A 14,748-nucleotide genomic window follows, 5' to 3' on the forward strand; every position below is an offset into this window, starting at 1 on the left:
TCTGTCTTCGATATCTCCTTTGTTTCCCAAGTCCCCGCATACATTTATAATTTGTGATGTGCTTTTCATGTTGCTTGTGCTGAACTCTATTTGTTTGTGAAACGAAATTAATAAAGCTAAACCAAAGGGAAGGTGATTGACTGTCCCACTTGGAGAAAAAAAAAGTTGTCTGTGACAATAAGCTCAAAACATTCTCTGGGAATTGTACTTCTATAAATTCCTACTTGAATTTCAGCATTAAAATTGATTCAGCCGTTTGGTATCATACTTTTTCCTTCAGGAAAGATAAATATTTCAGTCTTTGAACAGTGTGAAACTGAAAACATTCACTAGTAGCCCCAGCTAAAATTGCAGTAGGCTGCTGTGCCATTCCAGTGATGAATAATATGTGTTTGCATTTGGAAAAATATACAGTAATCACTGCAAGTATAAAGCATTACAGACAAAGAGATGGATTATTTTCTCTGATTGCTACATAGACTATTTGAATGGTTGTTTTGCAGTTTCATAATTTGTTGCCACTTAAATAAGTTGAGGATTTTTACTTCAGTTCAAAATCTTCGTAGTGTAAAGAAGACATGTATTGTGTGCTTCGCAAAACATCCATTAAAACTTGAGAAGCTGAAGGTCCTCATTGGGGAAGTTTAATTTCCAGAAAGCACCCACAAAAGCAATGACATCTTTAATGAATAATTTATTCGGGGTGCTTTAGATCAGTTTCTTTTTCACAGTTTCTCAGTTCATGCATTTCAACTTGGTAATCGGTTGGGTCTGTACAGATGGGTTTTCAAACTCATCTGGATCACTGGTTTGGAGAGAATCGTATGTCAGGATGGGGTCTGCAGTGTCTCCAGAGGCTGTCATCATCTTTATTGCAGTTTTATTTATTTCAATAATGATAACGCCCAAGAGGAAGCTGTTTTTTGACACACTTCAAGTACCATGATTGTATGGTTTTAAAACATGCCTTCCAATAGTGGTCACAAGGTGAAAGGCACACTCTTAACTTGATAATTCCTCAACCATTAGGATGTAAAGGTGAAAACAATAGTTACTTGTCCTCACACAGAAGTCCACAGCTATCTAGTAAGTTCTGAAAACCCATTCATCTGGGGTTTTTTGACTCTTCCATTTTTATTTTTGTGCTCTCCTGGTTGCTTATTTGTCAGTTCTGCAAGGCTTGGACCTGGTACCTTTACAAGACTGCAACCCTGGTTCCCCGAAAATAAGGCAGGGCCTTATATTAGTTTTTGCTCCAAAAGATTTTACTTTTTTACATGTATTGCTGCCTGTACTGTAACTAGGGCTTATTTTTGGAGTAGGGCTTATATTTCAAGCATCCTCAAAAATCCTGGAGAATCATGCTAGGGGGCTTGTTTTCAGGGTAGGTCTTATTTTTGGAGAAACAGGGAATTATCCCTTTCAAGGTTTTCTGTAGTGTCATGGTTCAATCCAATTGCAGGATGAGGTCTTAGTACATGAAATCCTTGGGCAGAAGATGTGCCAGGCTTTTGTTTTTTTCTATGAAGTATTTTGCTCATGTCATTGCTGTACCAGTAAATAAACATACTTAGGTACTTCCTTTTGCTTCTACGTCAACACGCGCTTGTAGCAGAGTGTTTGCATCAATTCTCCGTGTACTTGATTATTTTGAAATGGGAGCAGCACATCTTGTAGGAAGGCTGTTGGAAAACATTACTCATTTTTTGTCTACATAGCAGTGTTTATATTTCTCTTCCTATTGTGTTTTCCTGAATCAGGTCCTCAGATGAGGATGGCCCATGACAATGGTGGTTTACCATCCATCGTGATTTTATCAGTAAGAACTTTACCAGGTGCTGGTGTTACAAATCTTGCATGTGAGATAATTCTCCTCCTCTATCTTCAGATTATTTCTGTAAAAACAATACTTTATTCAAACTGACATTATGGTGCTCACTGGATCATATCTAGTGGTGTGATGTACAGGAGGTCAGATGAAAAGATCAGCTCGTCCCTTCTGGCTGCCAGCTCTGAACTTTTGAACGATCCATATTCAGCAAGTAAAATAAGCAGTGTTATCTGCAGAGAAAAACCCCAGGACACTTTGTGAACGCAACCAGCTTAAAGTGGTGACTTCAAGTTGATTGATCCCGTATATAACTGGTTTTCCAAAGTCTCATGCTGAGAATGGGAATAGGGGATTCATTTTGAGGAGCAGTGAGAGACAACGTGCTTGCACTCTGCCACTCGCTGGCTTGGATCCTATGACAGAATGTGCAGTGAGTCTCTGGATGGTTTATAGTCATGCTGCAAACAAAACCTTTGACTGGCAGGTCTACATATCAAGTAGCATTACAAAAAAGCAAAACAACTAGGACAAGTGTAAAAAGGAATGGAAATTGATTTAATTTTTCACAAACAAATGTTTATCCATAAATGAGAGACTACGTAGGTACCATTAATATTATCTGGAGAGTGCATCTGCATTATTAAAGATTCTCTGTAGATAGTAGTTTGAAATAAAACCGTATAAATATAGCAAAAACATAATACATGTGAATTCCAGTGATTCCTTTAAAGGAACTAAAAACATGAGTAACATGCACTATTAATCTCAACTGCCTTCAAGATCTGCTTAGAAATGTACAAAGATTTGCAAACCCAGGATTTTTACTGGTGTTCAAATAGCCCCGTTAGCCCTAAACCGATTATCTGATGCTATTAGCAGTTTAGGCAATGGAAGTAAACAGTAAGGGGACAAATCAAATGTTGCTTAATGTGTTTTCCTCTCATTTCAAGTCTTTTAGCCCCTCCCGCTCTTCACACTTCACCTCCTTTGCCTTTGTATCTCTAGGTGCTGAACTTTGGGACACTGTCCTCAGTGTGTTTGCATTGCACTTAGAATAATGGTAACCTTGTCGCAGCTGAGATCTTTCAGAGCTGCTACAATGCAAATATTCAATTTTCTATCTTTCAATACATTTCTGTAGCATTTTATCAATCCCTGACACAACACATGGCTTGTCTCAGGAGACGTTTTCCTGTGTTCAGCAACTTGTAGCGTCAGGACTTTAATTTGAGTTAGCAACAGAGATTGTTTAAAATACCTCATTTCTTTATACCATGTCTTTGATTAATACCTTTCTGCTCTTCCAGCACTTAAAATCAATTAAATATTTCTGTCTGGAATTTGCATCTTGAGTTAACTTAGTTTTAACTAAATCAGTCTGATTTAGTTAATTTTCATTTGTGTCAATGTCTCCAAAAAGGGCTGGTTGGTATTTTATGTTGCTCTTGCCTTCTTTATATAAACAACGTATTAATTTCTCATGATCTGGGAAAAAACCACCTTAGCAGAAGTATTTGTGTAGATGAGTGTTGCTTTGCAGATTCTTTGAAATCTGCCTTCTTACGCAGAATGATAATTTTTATTATAATACTAGCCAGTATGTAATATGTTAGGGCACATGATGTGTGTATGTGTGTGTTTGCATTTTCTTTGTGACTCTAACTGGTGCAGAAAAAAATGCTCAAATATATTCTATTGATTGACCAATTCTTCAATGTAAATATCACCTATAGGCCCAGGATTCTTGAGGAGTGAATTGTTTTTCTTCACGTTGTTGACAGACAACATCTTCAAAATACAGTAATCAAGCAAAGTTGCGTACACAGAGCACACAGCAAGCGAGTGTTCTTGGAATATATAGCTGCCTTTATAATGGGTATTTCCAACTCCCAGAGTGTTTTGCTGTTAATTCCGTTTTCTTTGGTGCTGACTCTGCACATGCTGAGACTATTGGGTCAAGCAGCTCTTTCTGGATGCACATGCTTCAGGGTAAGGGAAGTCAATCTTACAATATTGCAAAGTAAAGCTGCTCTGCAGAATATTAGTTTCATAGCCACAAGCTAGGGCATCATTATATTAGTTTTTCATCTTACATTAGGCATAAGTTCCCCTGCAGGAGTGGTTTTGAGTCTCTTTTCTTCATGGCCTTAAGTTTAGAGGAATACATCCAACATGCCTTTGTGTTGAGTGCAAGTATAGATCCTGCTGAATTTCCATATTCATTTGTGAACAACTCCTTCTGGAAATGTGGCAGATCCTGAAAAAAACACATTCTGGGGAAATAATTCCTTTAAAAAATATCACACAGTTTGCTCCAGAGCCCATTTAGCTAAATCTGCTGCCACTGTCCACCACACTGACAATTGCTAGTAAAATTGCCTGGGAAATGCTAGTGATCCTGAATATGAGCTGGTGAGAACTGAACACCTATGGTATAGTTTGGGCTATATTTCTTTAAGCCCTCTGAATTGCTAGGCATTGTAGATTGCCTGAAAATGAAGCCACAACACACTTGATGTCTTCTATCTGGAAACACTGTCTTCAGATTTCAGTTAATTTTCTTCTAAAGATCTAATTAATAATAACCCAGAATGGCAAATGGAAATATGAAAACAAAACTAAATTTTGAGAGGAAGTATTTGAAAGCATTCATTCCAGGCTTGCACTTGATATTGAATATCCACAATAGATTTAGTTTTGCTTACTCTGGTTACTCAACTGGAAGATGGAATGAAGCAGATGATCCTGTCCTTGCAGAATGGACAACCCTGTCACGCAGGTGCCGATATGTGTTATTAGCCATTTAAAAAACCCCAACAAAATAAAAAACAACTATAAAGAGCTGCAGATCTTTGACACAAAATACAATGCTACAAAAATTATCAAGTGCAACAGCAAGAGCACAAGAGAGCAATGGTGATGTTGTCTTTTCTCATATTCCAGTGGCCAACCTAGCAAATGTGAGAAGAAGAAGAGAAAGTGGACACTGAAAGAAGAAGGAATGTTTATTTTTGTTTTAAGTGTGTCAGTCTATACTGAGTGCTAAGAGTTGGAGAGGATGGTTGAAAAGGGAGAGGGGATATTCCAGTTTTCTGAGAAATGTTGTCAGGATCATAGCATTTTTTCTTTCCATAGTGGCTATAGCCTGGTGCTCTGACTATGCATCTGACACCCCATTTGTGTAAGACATGCTACTTTTAGGAAAACACATTCATTTCAACAATACCGTGATACAGAAGTGTTGGAATATATTATTTCTTCCTGTCCAATATATAGTCTGAAAGGCAAAACAAATTTATATGACTTTCAAAGGTCTGTACACAAGAAGGTAACGCAGTCTTCAATAAATATTTATTCAGGATTGTTATATTTTTAAAGTTTGCCTCCCACTGTCTTCTGACAAGTATGGCATCAGCACTGGTTGAAAAAGTTTATAGGAAACAATATATTTGGTGTAGTGTTTAGAAGACTAATCATCATTCTGTCTTGGTCTGCAACAGCAAGTCTAAAGAAGTGATTTATTTGTGTGTTTGAAGATGAAATGCAAATCTTCAGTAATTGCATTCAAATGGCTGTGTAGTAGAAACTTATGAAACCTCTCCATTGTACTGTCAGCTAAAATTGACCATCCCATAGATTCATCAGCAGAACACAAAGTAATTACTTTGTCACATCTAGTTTTGGGGAACGTGAGGAGAATGGCGTTTGAAAAGCCCTAGCAGGAGATTAGAAAAAAGCTGCACGTCTCACCCAGCGCTGACGGTGATTTTACCATTAAATTGACTGATAGCAGAATTAGAACAGAATGTTGTTTTATCAGCGTGACCTATTATCTCCTATACAGGTTCTTAGATATTGCAAAGATAAAAGCATAAGGGTAGTTAGAAAATGGGTTTCAAATGCTTGGATAAAGATTTATAATTTTGCTACCTGTGGTTTATGTGCTATTTTGATCTCTGCAGTCAAGTAGCAAAATTGAGTATGATGTTTGTGGAGAAAATAGAAGATGTGTTTCACAGAGCTACCTGTTCAGCCACAACACTAATTTTTCTACAGGAAAAAAATAAGTTCAAATTAAAACAAAAAGGCATATTAAAAACAGCAACAACACACAAAACAAACTAAAAATACAAACTAACCAACCAACCATCCGGTATCTCTCTGGAAGGTGACCAGCTACAAGAGTAAAAGAAGTTCAGTACAGAAACATGATGACTGAGTTCTGTCATCACTGCCAGTAATGCATGTTCTGTAAAAACAGGTTAATGGAACCTAAAAATCTCATTTAAATGTAATTCAGTTGCAGCACAAACTAACTGAATCTTTTTCTCCTTTGGAACTTAACTTTTTAGAACAGGTTCTAAAATTAGGAGAGACGTGCTGAAGGTTAAGCATGAAATAGCTTTTGTGACTCAAGTTAAAAAATTGCCTAAATGTTTAATTTAATGTGCAAATAAAATGTGAGATTCTATCCATGGCTGATGTTTCTCCCAGAGGAAAAAGATAAATTGCTAAAGGAAAAAAAGTTCAATTACTATTGGGTAGATGAATGTCTAGAGGTACCACAGTATTTGCAGACATGGCAGATCATGTGAAAGCTGAACATCTATGAGAAGAAAGTTGATTTGCTCACTTGCCTTATTGCTTGCATTGCTCCATAGGCAACACCAATGCTGTGGAGAGCACACATACGCCAAAGAACTGTGTTTTATTAAAGTTTGTAAGACCATGATTTCTTTATTAAAAAACCAAACCAAACCAAGAAAACTCTCTACCTAGGCAGTTTGCTACATCCCTTTAAAATACAAAGTTATAACAACATCATTTATTTGGTTACATAGGAATCACCATTCAAATTATGAAACGTCTTCAGTGTTTTGCAGGTTGATCTTCTCAACTTACCTTAGCTCCTAATATCACCCTAGAAAGTCCAAGTCTTCTCTGCGGTAGAAGGATCCTGCTACCAGATCTCAGAGGATCTTAAGGGATCATACCGCCCAGTGTTAATGACAAAATACTGTAACTCTGTGTTTTTCTTTATCAGTTGCATTTTCAGGCCTTGGCTTTACCACCTTCTACTTAGCTGGAAAGTTACACTGCTTCACGGAGAATGGCCGGGGGAAGAGCTGGCGGCTTTGTGCAGCAATTCTCCCACTCTACTGTGCCATGATGATTGCCCTGTCACGGATGTGTGATTACAAACATCACTGGCAAGGTGAGCCATGGAGATACCTTTTTTCTATTTTATTTTTCTTCATTAAATCACATGAGTTACAACATGGTAGTGTGCTATAGACTTTCCTTGCTCCTGGATTGATGATGGGCGTTTCAATGTCTGAAAATGCTGAAGGGGCCTTTTACAATTCTATATTTATATATATATGAAATACATCGTCATATTTATATACAAATCTACATCAGTGGGTTTTCTACGCCATCATTTTTTGCAAATGTACATTGACACCATAGCTGTTTTCGATGAATCCAGCTGTAGGCTGGATCTGGCCCATCAGATCTGTCGTGTGGCTTAGTCCTTGCCTACTGCTTTTCTGGGTACCTGTTGGGTGAGTGCTAAAATGTGTTTGTATGTGCTTTAGACTAAACTGAAGCATCTGTTTGTAGCTGGTAATTGCAAGAATGCACTCAGTTATTTGTCTACATTCTTGTCATTTGATGCACATGATGTAATACAATGTTTTTCATTCAAATGAAAGTATATTGAGCATGAGGTGGGTTCATGGCCCCTGCTTGAGTAGTATACAAACATTGCATACCAAGTTACAGCACAGGTTGTAACAGATTCTGCCCATACTGAAAACCTTGCTGCAAAGTTCAATGTTTTCTGCTTTCTTCATTTTTTTTGGCTAAGGCTGTAATTGCTTTCAAGGTGTCACTTCAACACTTTGCAAAGTCAGGTCCTACTTAAGGAAGAGAAATATTTCATCTTCTTGTTACATCCTATTAAAATGATTTTCTCTAGTTTAAGGCTGCAGTTACGAACCTGCTGCTCAATGTGTGATACTTGGCTGGTTTGAACTCTCTGTTAAAGACAGAGAAGGAGGAGTGTGAATGGGAGTGAACAGGTTTACTCTGGAGCTTTGAATGCATGTTTACATCGTGTATTGTCTCTTGCCAAGAGCAAAAATTATTTATGTACTGAAACATGTGCTATGAAGCAGATTATTATGGCATATTTTATATATGATAGAAGAAAACTACCCACAAGGGGTTGTGACTGTGTCCATTACAGCTGCCAACATTTTTGTCTTTGAAGTTAAAGGAGATGGAGCTGAAAAATGGGTTCTTCCCAAGCTAAGAAGAGGGTTGGCAGACATTATTCTGCCTATGACCTATGCTTTTACCTGAAAGAACCGTATTCTCAAGGGACAGACTAGCTCACTCTGTAATTTACAGCGCAGAAGCTCAGGCCTCATCTTTTATGCTCAGCAGAGTCAACCAATTGTGTTAAATTATTTATGGTGGCTTCATGATAGAGCCTTAACTATGCTGTGGGGAATGAACAAGGACCATCAATATGATGTCCAAGACTTAGCACACTGTAGTTGAAAGATGGAGTGGAGTACCCTTGCATTAAAAAGCCATTGAGTAGGCTCAGAATGTTAATATTATGAGTACTTTATGAGCTCCAGTTTGGCTAGAAGATCTTAGTGGTGGTATTCGTGAATATTAAGGTATTTCATTATGAATTGTGAATGTATTAACTGCTTTTAAGTCCCAAGATCTCTGAAAATGTTAATTTACTCCTGAAATAAAAAAAGTAGAAAAATACGGAGACTGAAAGAATTAGATTAGGTTTATAGAAAATGAATCTTGTCACAATAACTAAGTATTTTACAAGTTGATACTGTAGTGGTACACTATAGTAAAAGTTCATGTCCTTGGTACTTTATGTACCATGAGAATTTGACAGACAGTCCAAATGGTACAAAATCAGTCAGCTTCCAGTATGGGTAGGATAAGCTTCTGTCTGCTTGCAAATACTGTGTAGGCACAATCACCTTTTAAAATCTCACTTGGGTCTCTGTTACATTTGTTTGTAATACATTTGTTATGTCCTTTTGTGTGTAGAAGAGAACATAAGATTAGAAGGAATCTCCTAGGTCATTCGGTCTAGTTTTCTTCCTCAACAGACAACCGTGACTTACAATCACATCCCTTAATTTTATCCATCTCAATCTTAAATTTTTCAGGCTTTCTTGCTCTAGCTCTTCCTGTGAAAATGCTCTTCAGAATCTCACTGCTCTGATGATTACAAGCCATTTATTATCCACTTAAAAGTGAACAACATGCCTTTGTCCTAATATATACTACAGTGACAAACTAGGGCATTTACTCCATATTTAATTATTTTAGACATTTGCATTGATTAACCCTTATTTGTCAGTAACCTCAATGATCCATTATTTTTATTACACTGTGATTTCTTTGTAATTGAAAATAAAATACAGAAACACAGGTACAGACAAATGATATGGTGCTTAGTAAGCCTTGTTAAAATAAAACATGACGTAAAGTCATATTCTAGCGAGTACATTCTGCCTCACTTTCATTACTGTGTTCAAATCCGATGCTTTCAAAGTCACTGTGTGTTTCCAGTGGAGTTTTGCTCTGGTTGCTTGAAAATGAAATGTAAGATCAGGCAAGTATATTAGCAAGAAGCAGGGAGAACCTGAGAACAGAACAAATCCTCTTACCCTTCAGGTGCTGTGCAGTTCCCATGGAAAACTTGAAGTTGCCCATGTGTGAGAGCTGCAAATATCACATTCAATAGTCTCATTTTATTTTTCTCTTATTTTATTTTCTGGTAGGAGTATGGGATAGTAAATAGCATCAAAGAAAGATATTCAAAAGGTGTTAAATCAGTTATTGTTCATAAATAAAAAACTTGGTGGTCATTGTAGATCATGGTGACTTAAAGAAAATGTGTGGGTTCTCTACCCTTAAGGGCTGGTCAATGGTGAGCTGGAACATCATGAATGTTGAACGCCCCATGGAAACCCTTCTATTTCCCTCGTTCATATCTTGAAACTTAGCCAACCATCTACATTTGGGGTATACAAAATGTTGGAGACATCTCCAAAAAGTACTGATTTTATGTGTTCTGCATGATTCAGCTCCAAACTCATTATGAAAATTTGAGGTTTACATTTTCTGGATTAACGACTTCCAGATTAGCCAAAGGTCTTTTATTTATTACAGTTGTCACTACTGGCTGTTCTTTCCATGATAACATACTTCTGGTTTTGTTGCTTTTCTTATCTAGATGCTTTTGTTGGAGGGATCATCGGCCTCATTTTTGCTTATATTTGCTACAGACAACACTACCCTCCTTTGGGTAATACAGCTTGTCATAAATCTTATGTCAGCCTGCTAGATCAGAACTCTGTGAAGAAAGAAGAGATACCTACAGCAGATAATGCTACTGGTCTGCCTCTGGAGGGAATTACTGAAGGTCCTGTATGACTTTGAGAAATGTGCAGAATGAACTTTTAGCTTTCTCACGTTTCCTCCAAACTGGTCTCTTAACACAGTGGTTCTTACTGTATGTGTTTTTTATTTTGTTTCTTTCCTTTTTATAAAGAAAAATGAAATATTTTATTTTTAATGCCACAATGTTATCATACTTCTAAATTTTCAGTTCACAGTGACTTACTGAATTATCTGTTTTCAGCCTACTGCAAACAGACAGACTACTTGAGGGAAGGGGAAAGAACATTAATAAAAACAATCCCATGAGGAGAACGGTTAAGAGAGTGATTTTAAGATGATGTGGTTGAGGATATGGTAGGTCTGGAAACAGATTTTCTGAAGTACTGAGTGTCTCCTAGAAAGTTCTCGTCATCTTCAGCACTCATTGATTTTGATGGGTGATGAGTACACGCAGCACTTTTCATCAGATGTTCACCATCTGTTGTGGCCAGCCATTTCTTTATATGATTTGATAAGTTGGGCATCATCCATATGTTTATCTTGTTACCTTCTAACATAAAAATCTCAACATGCTGGTAGAACTTTGTATTAATTGTCAAGTTTTGACAAGGTCATTCTGAGCTACTAGTGATCAAGCAACTGAAGGGTAGGAATGGTTCGGTGTTTGTAAGAGCAAAGCCTCATGCATTGGTAGTTCTACAGGATGATGCTGATATTCAAGGCATTCCACACTGTTAAAATTATCAGCCTGCAATAACAAATATGTTTATAGGTTGGATCAGAATCTTGGGATTACATCATTAGCAATTTTTGAGAGCTCTCATAGTAATTACCATTGCAGCAAGAAGAAAGAAAAGAACACCTGTGATATTCAATAAGCTGACGTCTTTAAAACAATTTTTAAAAAATCCTAAAACTGTGAGGATAAAGAAACACAATATTTTCTGTGAATCTTGGTGTGCCGTGTTCATTCTTGTGTAGTGACTCGCTGCAGCGCTGGTGATCTGAAGAAGTGCAAAGATTTTCATTTGTGACTTTGGGCTCACAGCCGTAATGCTCGTGGTGGTCTCCAGCACTGTAACATTTCCAGGGGAATTGCTGGAGACAGTTCTCCACTAGACCCATTCCTCATTTTCAGCTCATGTTCTTGAGCATGGTGTTTGCAAAGGTTGACTTGGTACCTGAATTGAAACTCACCTGAATCAAAACAGTGTTGGTATGGAGAAGATGACTAAATCTATGACTCTACTATTTATTATCGGTAAGATCCTGTTTTGTTACATATGTACTATGCAGTATACATCACATTCCTGTGCAATGATGTACCTTTGGATGGCAGAATGTCAGATTCCAGATTTCTTTTTCTTAGATATCCTGTGAAAATGCAGGCAAATGTTCCAGACCACATCTTGGCAGCTGAACGTTTCTTACCTGCAGCTGCTGGTTAAAGGGATCAAGATAGTGTTGATTAATGACCGTTATTATGGTGCTTTAGACTGGAGGAGACTGCTGCCATAATTATAATTTATGTGTTCCTGTTGGAATATGTATTGGCCTTTTAGGCATTTCATGATTCAAACAGCTCAATGTCTTTACGTAAGGCTTGTCGTTTACTTTTCTCAAAGGTAAGCTTTGCAGATTTTTTGAGAAGAGCTGCTTCCTGATTGGCAACGCTCAAATTTTTACAGAAATCAACTAAATTAGAATTCCTTTAAAAATAAATTGTGTACAAGAGAATGCAACCATACTATGTATAAAGTTATATGATATTTGGAAATAATTATAAATAGGAAATTACATTATGGAGCAGGATGTAATAAGCATAAACCCAGGAGGGTTCTGTAGAAATTAAGCCTGATCTACTGGTAAAGCTGATACCAGTTTGACTGTGTCAGAGATAGGAGTTTTTACTGACAGTTAAGAGTATACTGAGCTCTGGAATAGAGACAGTTACCCAAACACAACTGTGGTTTTGATGATGCTTATGCGCTAGTTCACAAAACTAGCATCAGCAAAGCAAAATTATTCTGGCATTGCATTTGCATTGGATTTGGCAGAACACTTCCCTAGTGCAATTGAGGTCTTATGCTAGAAATCTACACAGTTTAGTGGAGGTTTAATCTTTCTGTGAAGTTTTTACACCATCCTACAAAATTCAGTAACAGGGATATCATTTTCTATTTCTTCATATGGGAGGATTAATGAAAGCCCTAGAGTAAGGGTATCGTGTCTTTACATTGTATAGGGCTCAGCCATTAGTTTTTTCTTTCAGCAGGAACCCTAGTCTTCCAGGTTATATGCAAATGTTAAAAAATAAAATCTTAAATCAAAATTAGAAGTTTAATACTGATGCATAGAGCATTTTGCATGTTTTTATATAGATCTGGCTTATTCTCGAAAATGAGTGGGGCCTCCTAACTGTGCTGTACACATTCCCAGTATTTTAATGGCTTTTGATACAAACAAGTGATCTTATTTGGGATGGGGAAGCTTATATGGCCCTCAAATGAGTAGTAACTGTTAAAAGATTGGAATATGAAGTGTAATGCAGCATAAATACTTCCATTGCAAGAGTAATTGGTGAATTTGCAAAGCAGTAAAGAATAACATATTTTAATGGGAATAATTAAATTGAAAGTCATAAAATAGACAATGTAAAAGCTTTGATTAAAATGTAATTAAAATTATGAAAGAGTTAATGAAGTGAAACTTGTGGAGGGTTCTGTAGGTGCTGTAATTACCAGTGCAAAGTTGGTGTAGGGAAGGCATTTTTGTGGATCAATGTATTTTAATCTCATGCATTCTCAATGTGAAGGAAATTTAATGTTGTAACGCACCAATAAAACAACACATGAATGTGGGTTTGTACATCTGTGTGTTATTATGTTTTTCGAGAAAAATAAAAGTTACCAAGTTATTTTCATTAATAAACCACATGGAGTATTAGAAAACCACAAATCCTAACATGACTGTGTTATTGATAAACAACAGTTCCAAAAGTTATTACAGATACCACTAAACTGGAACCACCTTCCTCCTTTAACCAAAAGATGCTCTCCAACTTTCGTGTAGGAAAATGTAGAGTGTAAGTCTGCAAGACTGAAATTTTGAAATTATTAAACTACAACAGGTTCCATTTATCTCTCAAGTTCTGTATCATGAACAATATTAAAAGTGCCATATTGAATAAAAAAATATGGTTAGACTGGAAAAGGATAACAAAATCTAGTCAAACCCAGCAGGAATATACTGAAACCAAGAGAAGCATGAGGTTGCAAAACAGTCAGCAAAATGCTGGTTTGTTCTCAGATTTTGTTGTGTGCAGCAAATTCTTCCTGTTTAATGTACTTTCTATTTAACTCTACTATGTATTTTTTCTTTTTTTTTAAGCCCTAGTTTTATTTTATAGTACTAAAATTCCATTTACTTCAGTAGAACTACTCTGGACCACTAGTCACATCACATCTGTTAGGTGGAATAAAAACCTCTCTCCCATCTTCACAAGGTATATGATCTCATCTACTACATTAAAGTACACTCCATACTCATCTGTTAAGCAGAATTTTTACATTGGTTTCCTAAGAGGCTGAAACTAAATTAAAAGTTTCCAGTAGGATACAGTCTGTTTCATGCGGCTCATTATACAAGATCTCACCGCTCTACAGGTGTGCAAATCATTCCGTGCTCGGGAACATGCTCTGAACAGAGAAAACATTATTTTGCCATTAAGTTACGGCTTGCTCAAGATGTGTAAAATGTATACAATTAAATTGACAGGACTGGGTGGATAATTCCTGATACGCTGAATTGAACTGAGATTCATTTTACAAATCCCCAGCACATTGGCTGAGTGCTACGGGATTTTTGCTTGAAGTTGCAGAGATAGCCAAGAAATCATTATTCTCACCATTCAAGCCGGATTTGGATCTTGTTTGGTAGGGGATAATGATACTAAAGGCATCTGAGCTGCAATAAGTGGATGCTGAAGTTACAGAAGTAAAGATCTGCCCATTATTATTTTGCCATCAGATTCTGAGAAAACTTTCTAAAGGGAAAACCAAGAGGCACTTGGGGATAGCACATGTTGTGCAATCTGTTTGGCAAGGTATGAATGGGGCATGGAATAGAAAATCCTTGCTCACTGCTTTGACTTGATAAAAACAACAGTGTAATACATTGGCAAATTAATGAGTATTGCAGAATGTCAAGCACGGAACACAATTCAACTGGCTCTGTAAACCTTAAACCTTTGGACTGAGTTTTTCTGTTAATTTTCAAAAAAAAAAGCTCTTAATTTCACTGGCAGCTTTATGGTTCTCATCCATTATTATGTCAATCTACTAGAGTTTAACATTTGATATGAAGACTCAATTCACATGGTCTGGGCACAAGGAGGCTCTGTTTTATATTCCAATATTTATATATAGTTTGTTTTTATTTGGCAAGTTGTTCACAAGTATAACTGT

General features: G+C 36.8%; 1 protein-coding gene across 1 annotated transcript in view; it reads left to right on the forward strand.

The window, feature by feature from the left end:
* PLPP4 (phospholipid phosphatase 4) overlaps positions 1 to 13,181 on the forward strand; it is a 57,052-nt gene extending 43,871 nt beyond the window's left edge. The window contains exons 6-7 of the mRNA XM_082053785.1: positions 6,876 to 7,046; positions 10,116 to 13,181. Coding sequence (XP_081909911.1) covers positions 6,876 to 7,046; positions 10,116 to 10,315 — 371 coding nt within the window. The 3' untranslated portion in view covers positions 10,316 to 13,181. The remainder of the gene's footprint in view (positions 1 to 6,875; positions 7,047 to 10,115) is intronic.
* Positions 13,182 to 14,748: the final 1,567 nt, after the last annotated feature.

This window comes from Streptopelia decaocto (genome assembly GCF_964273445.1).
Source record: "Streptopelia decaocto genome assembly, chromosome: 5".
NCBI lineage: Eukaryota > Metazoa > Chordata > Aves > Columbiformes > Columbidae > Streptopelia > Streptopelia decaocto.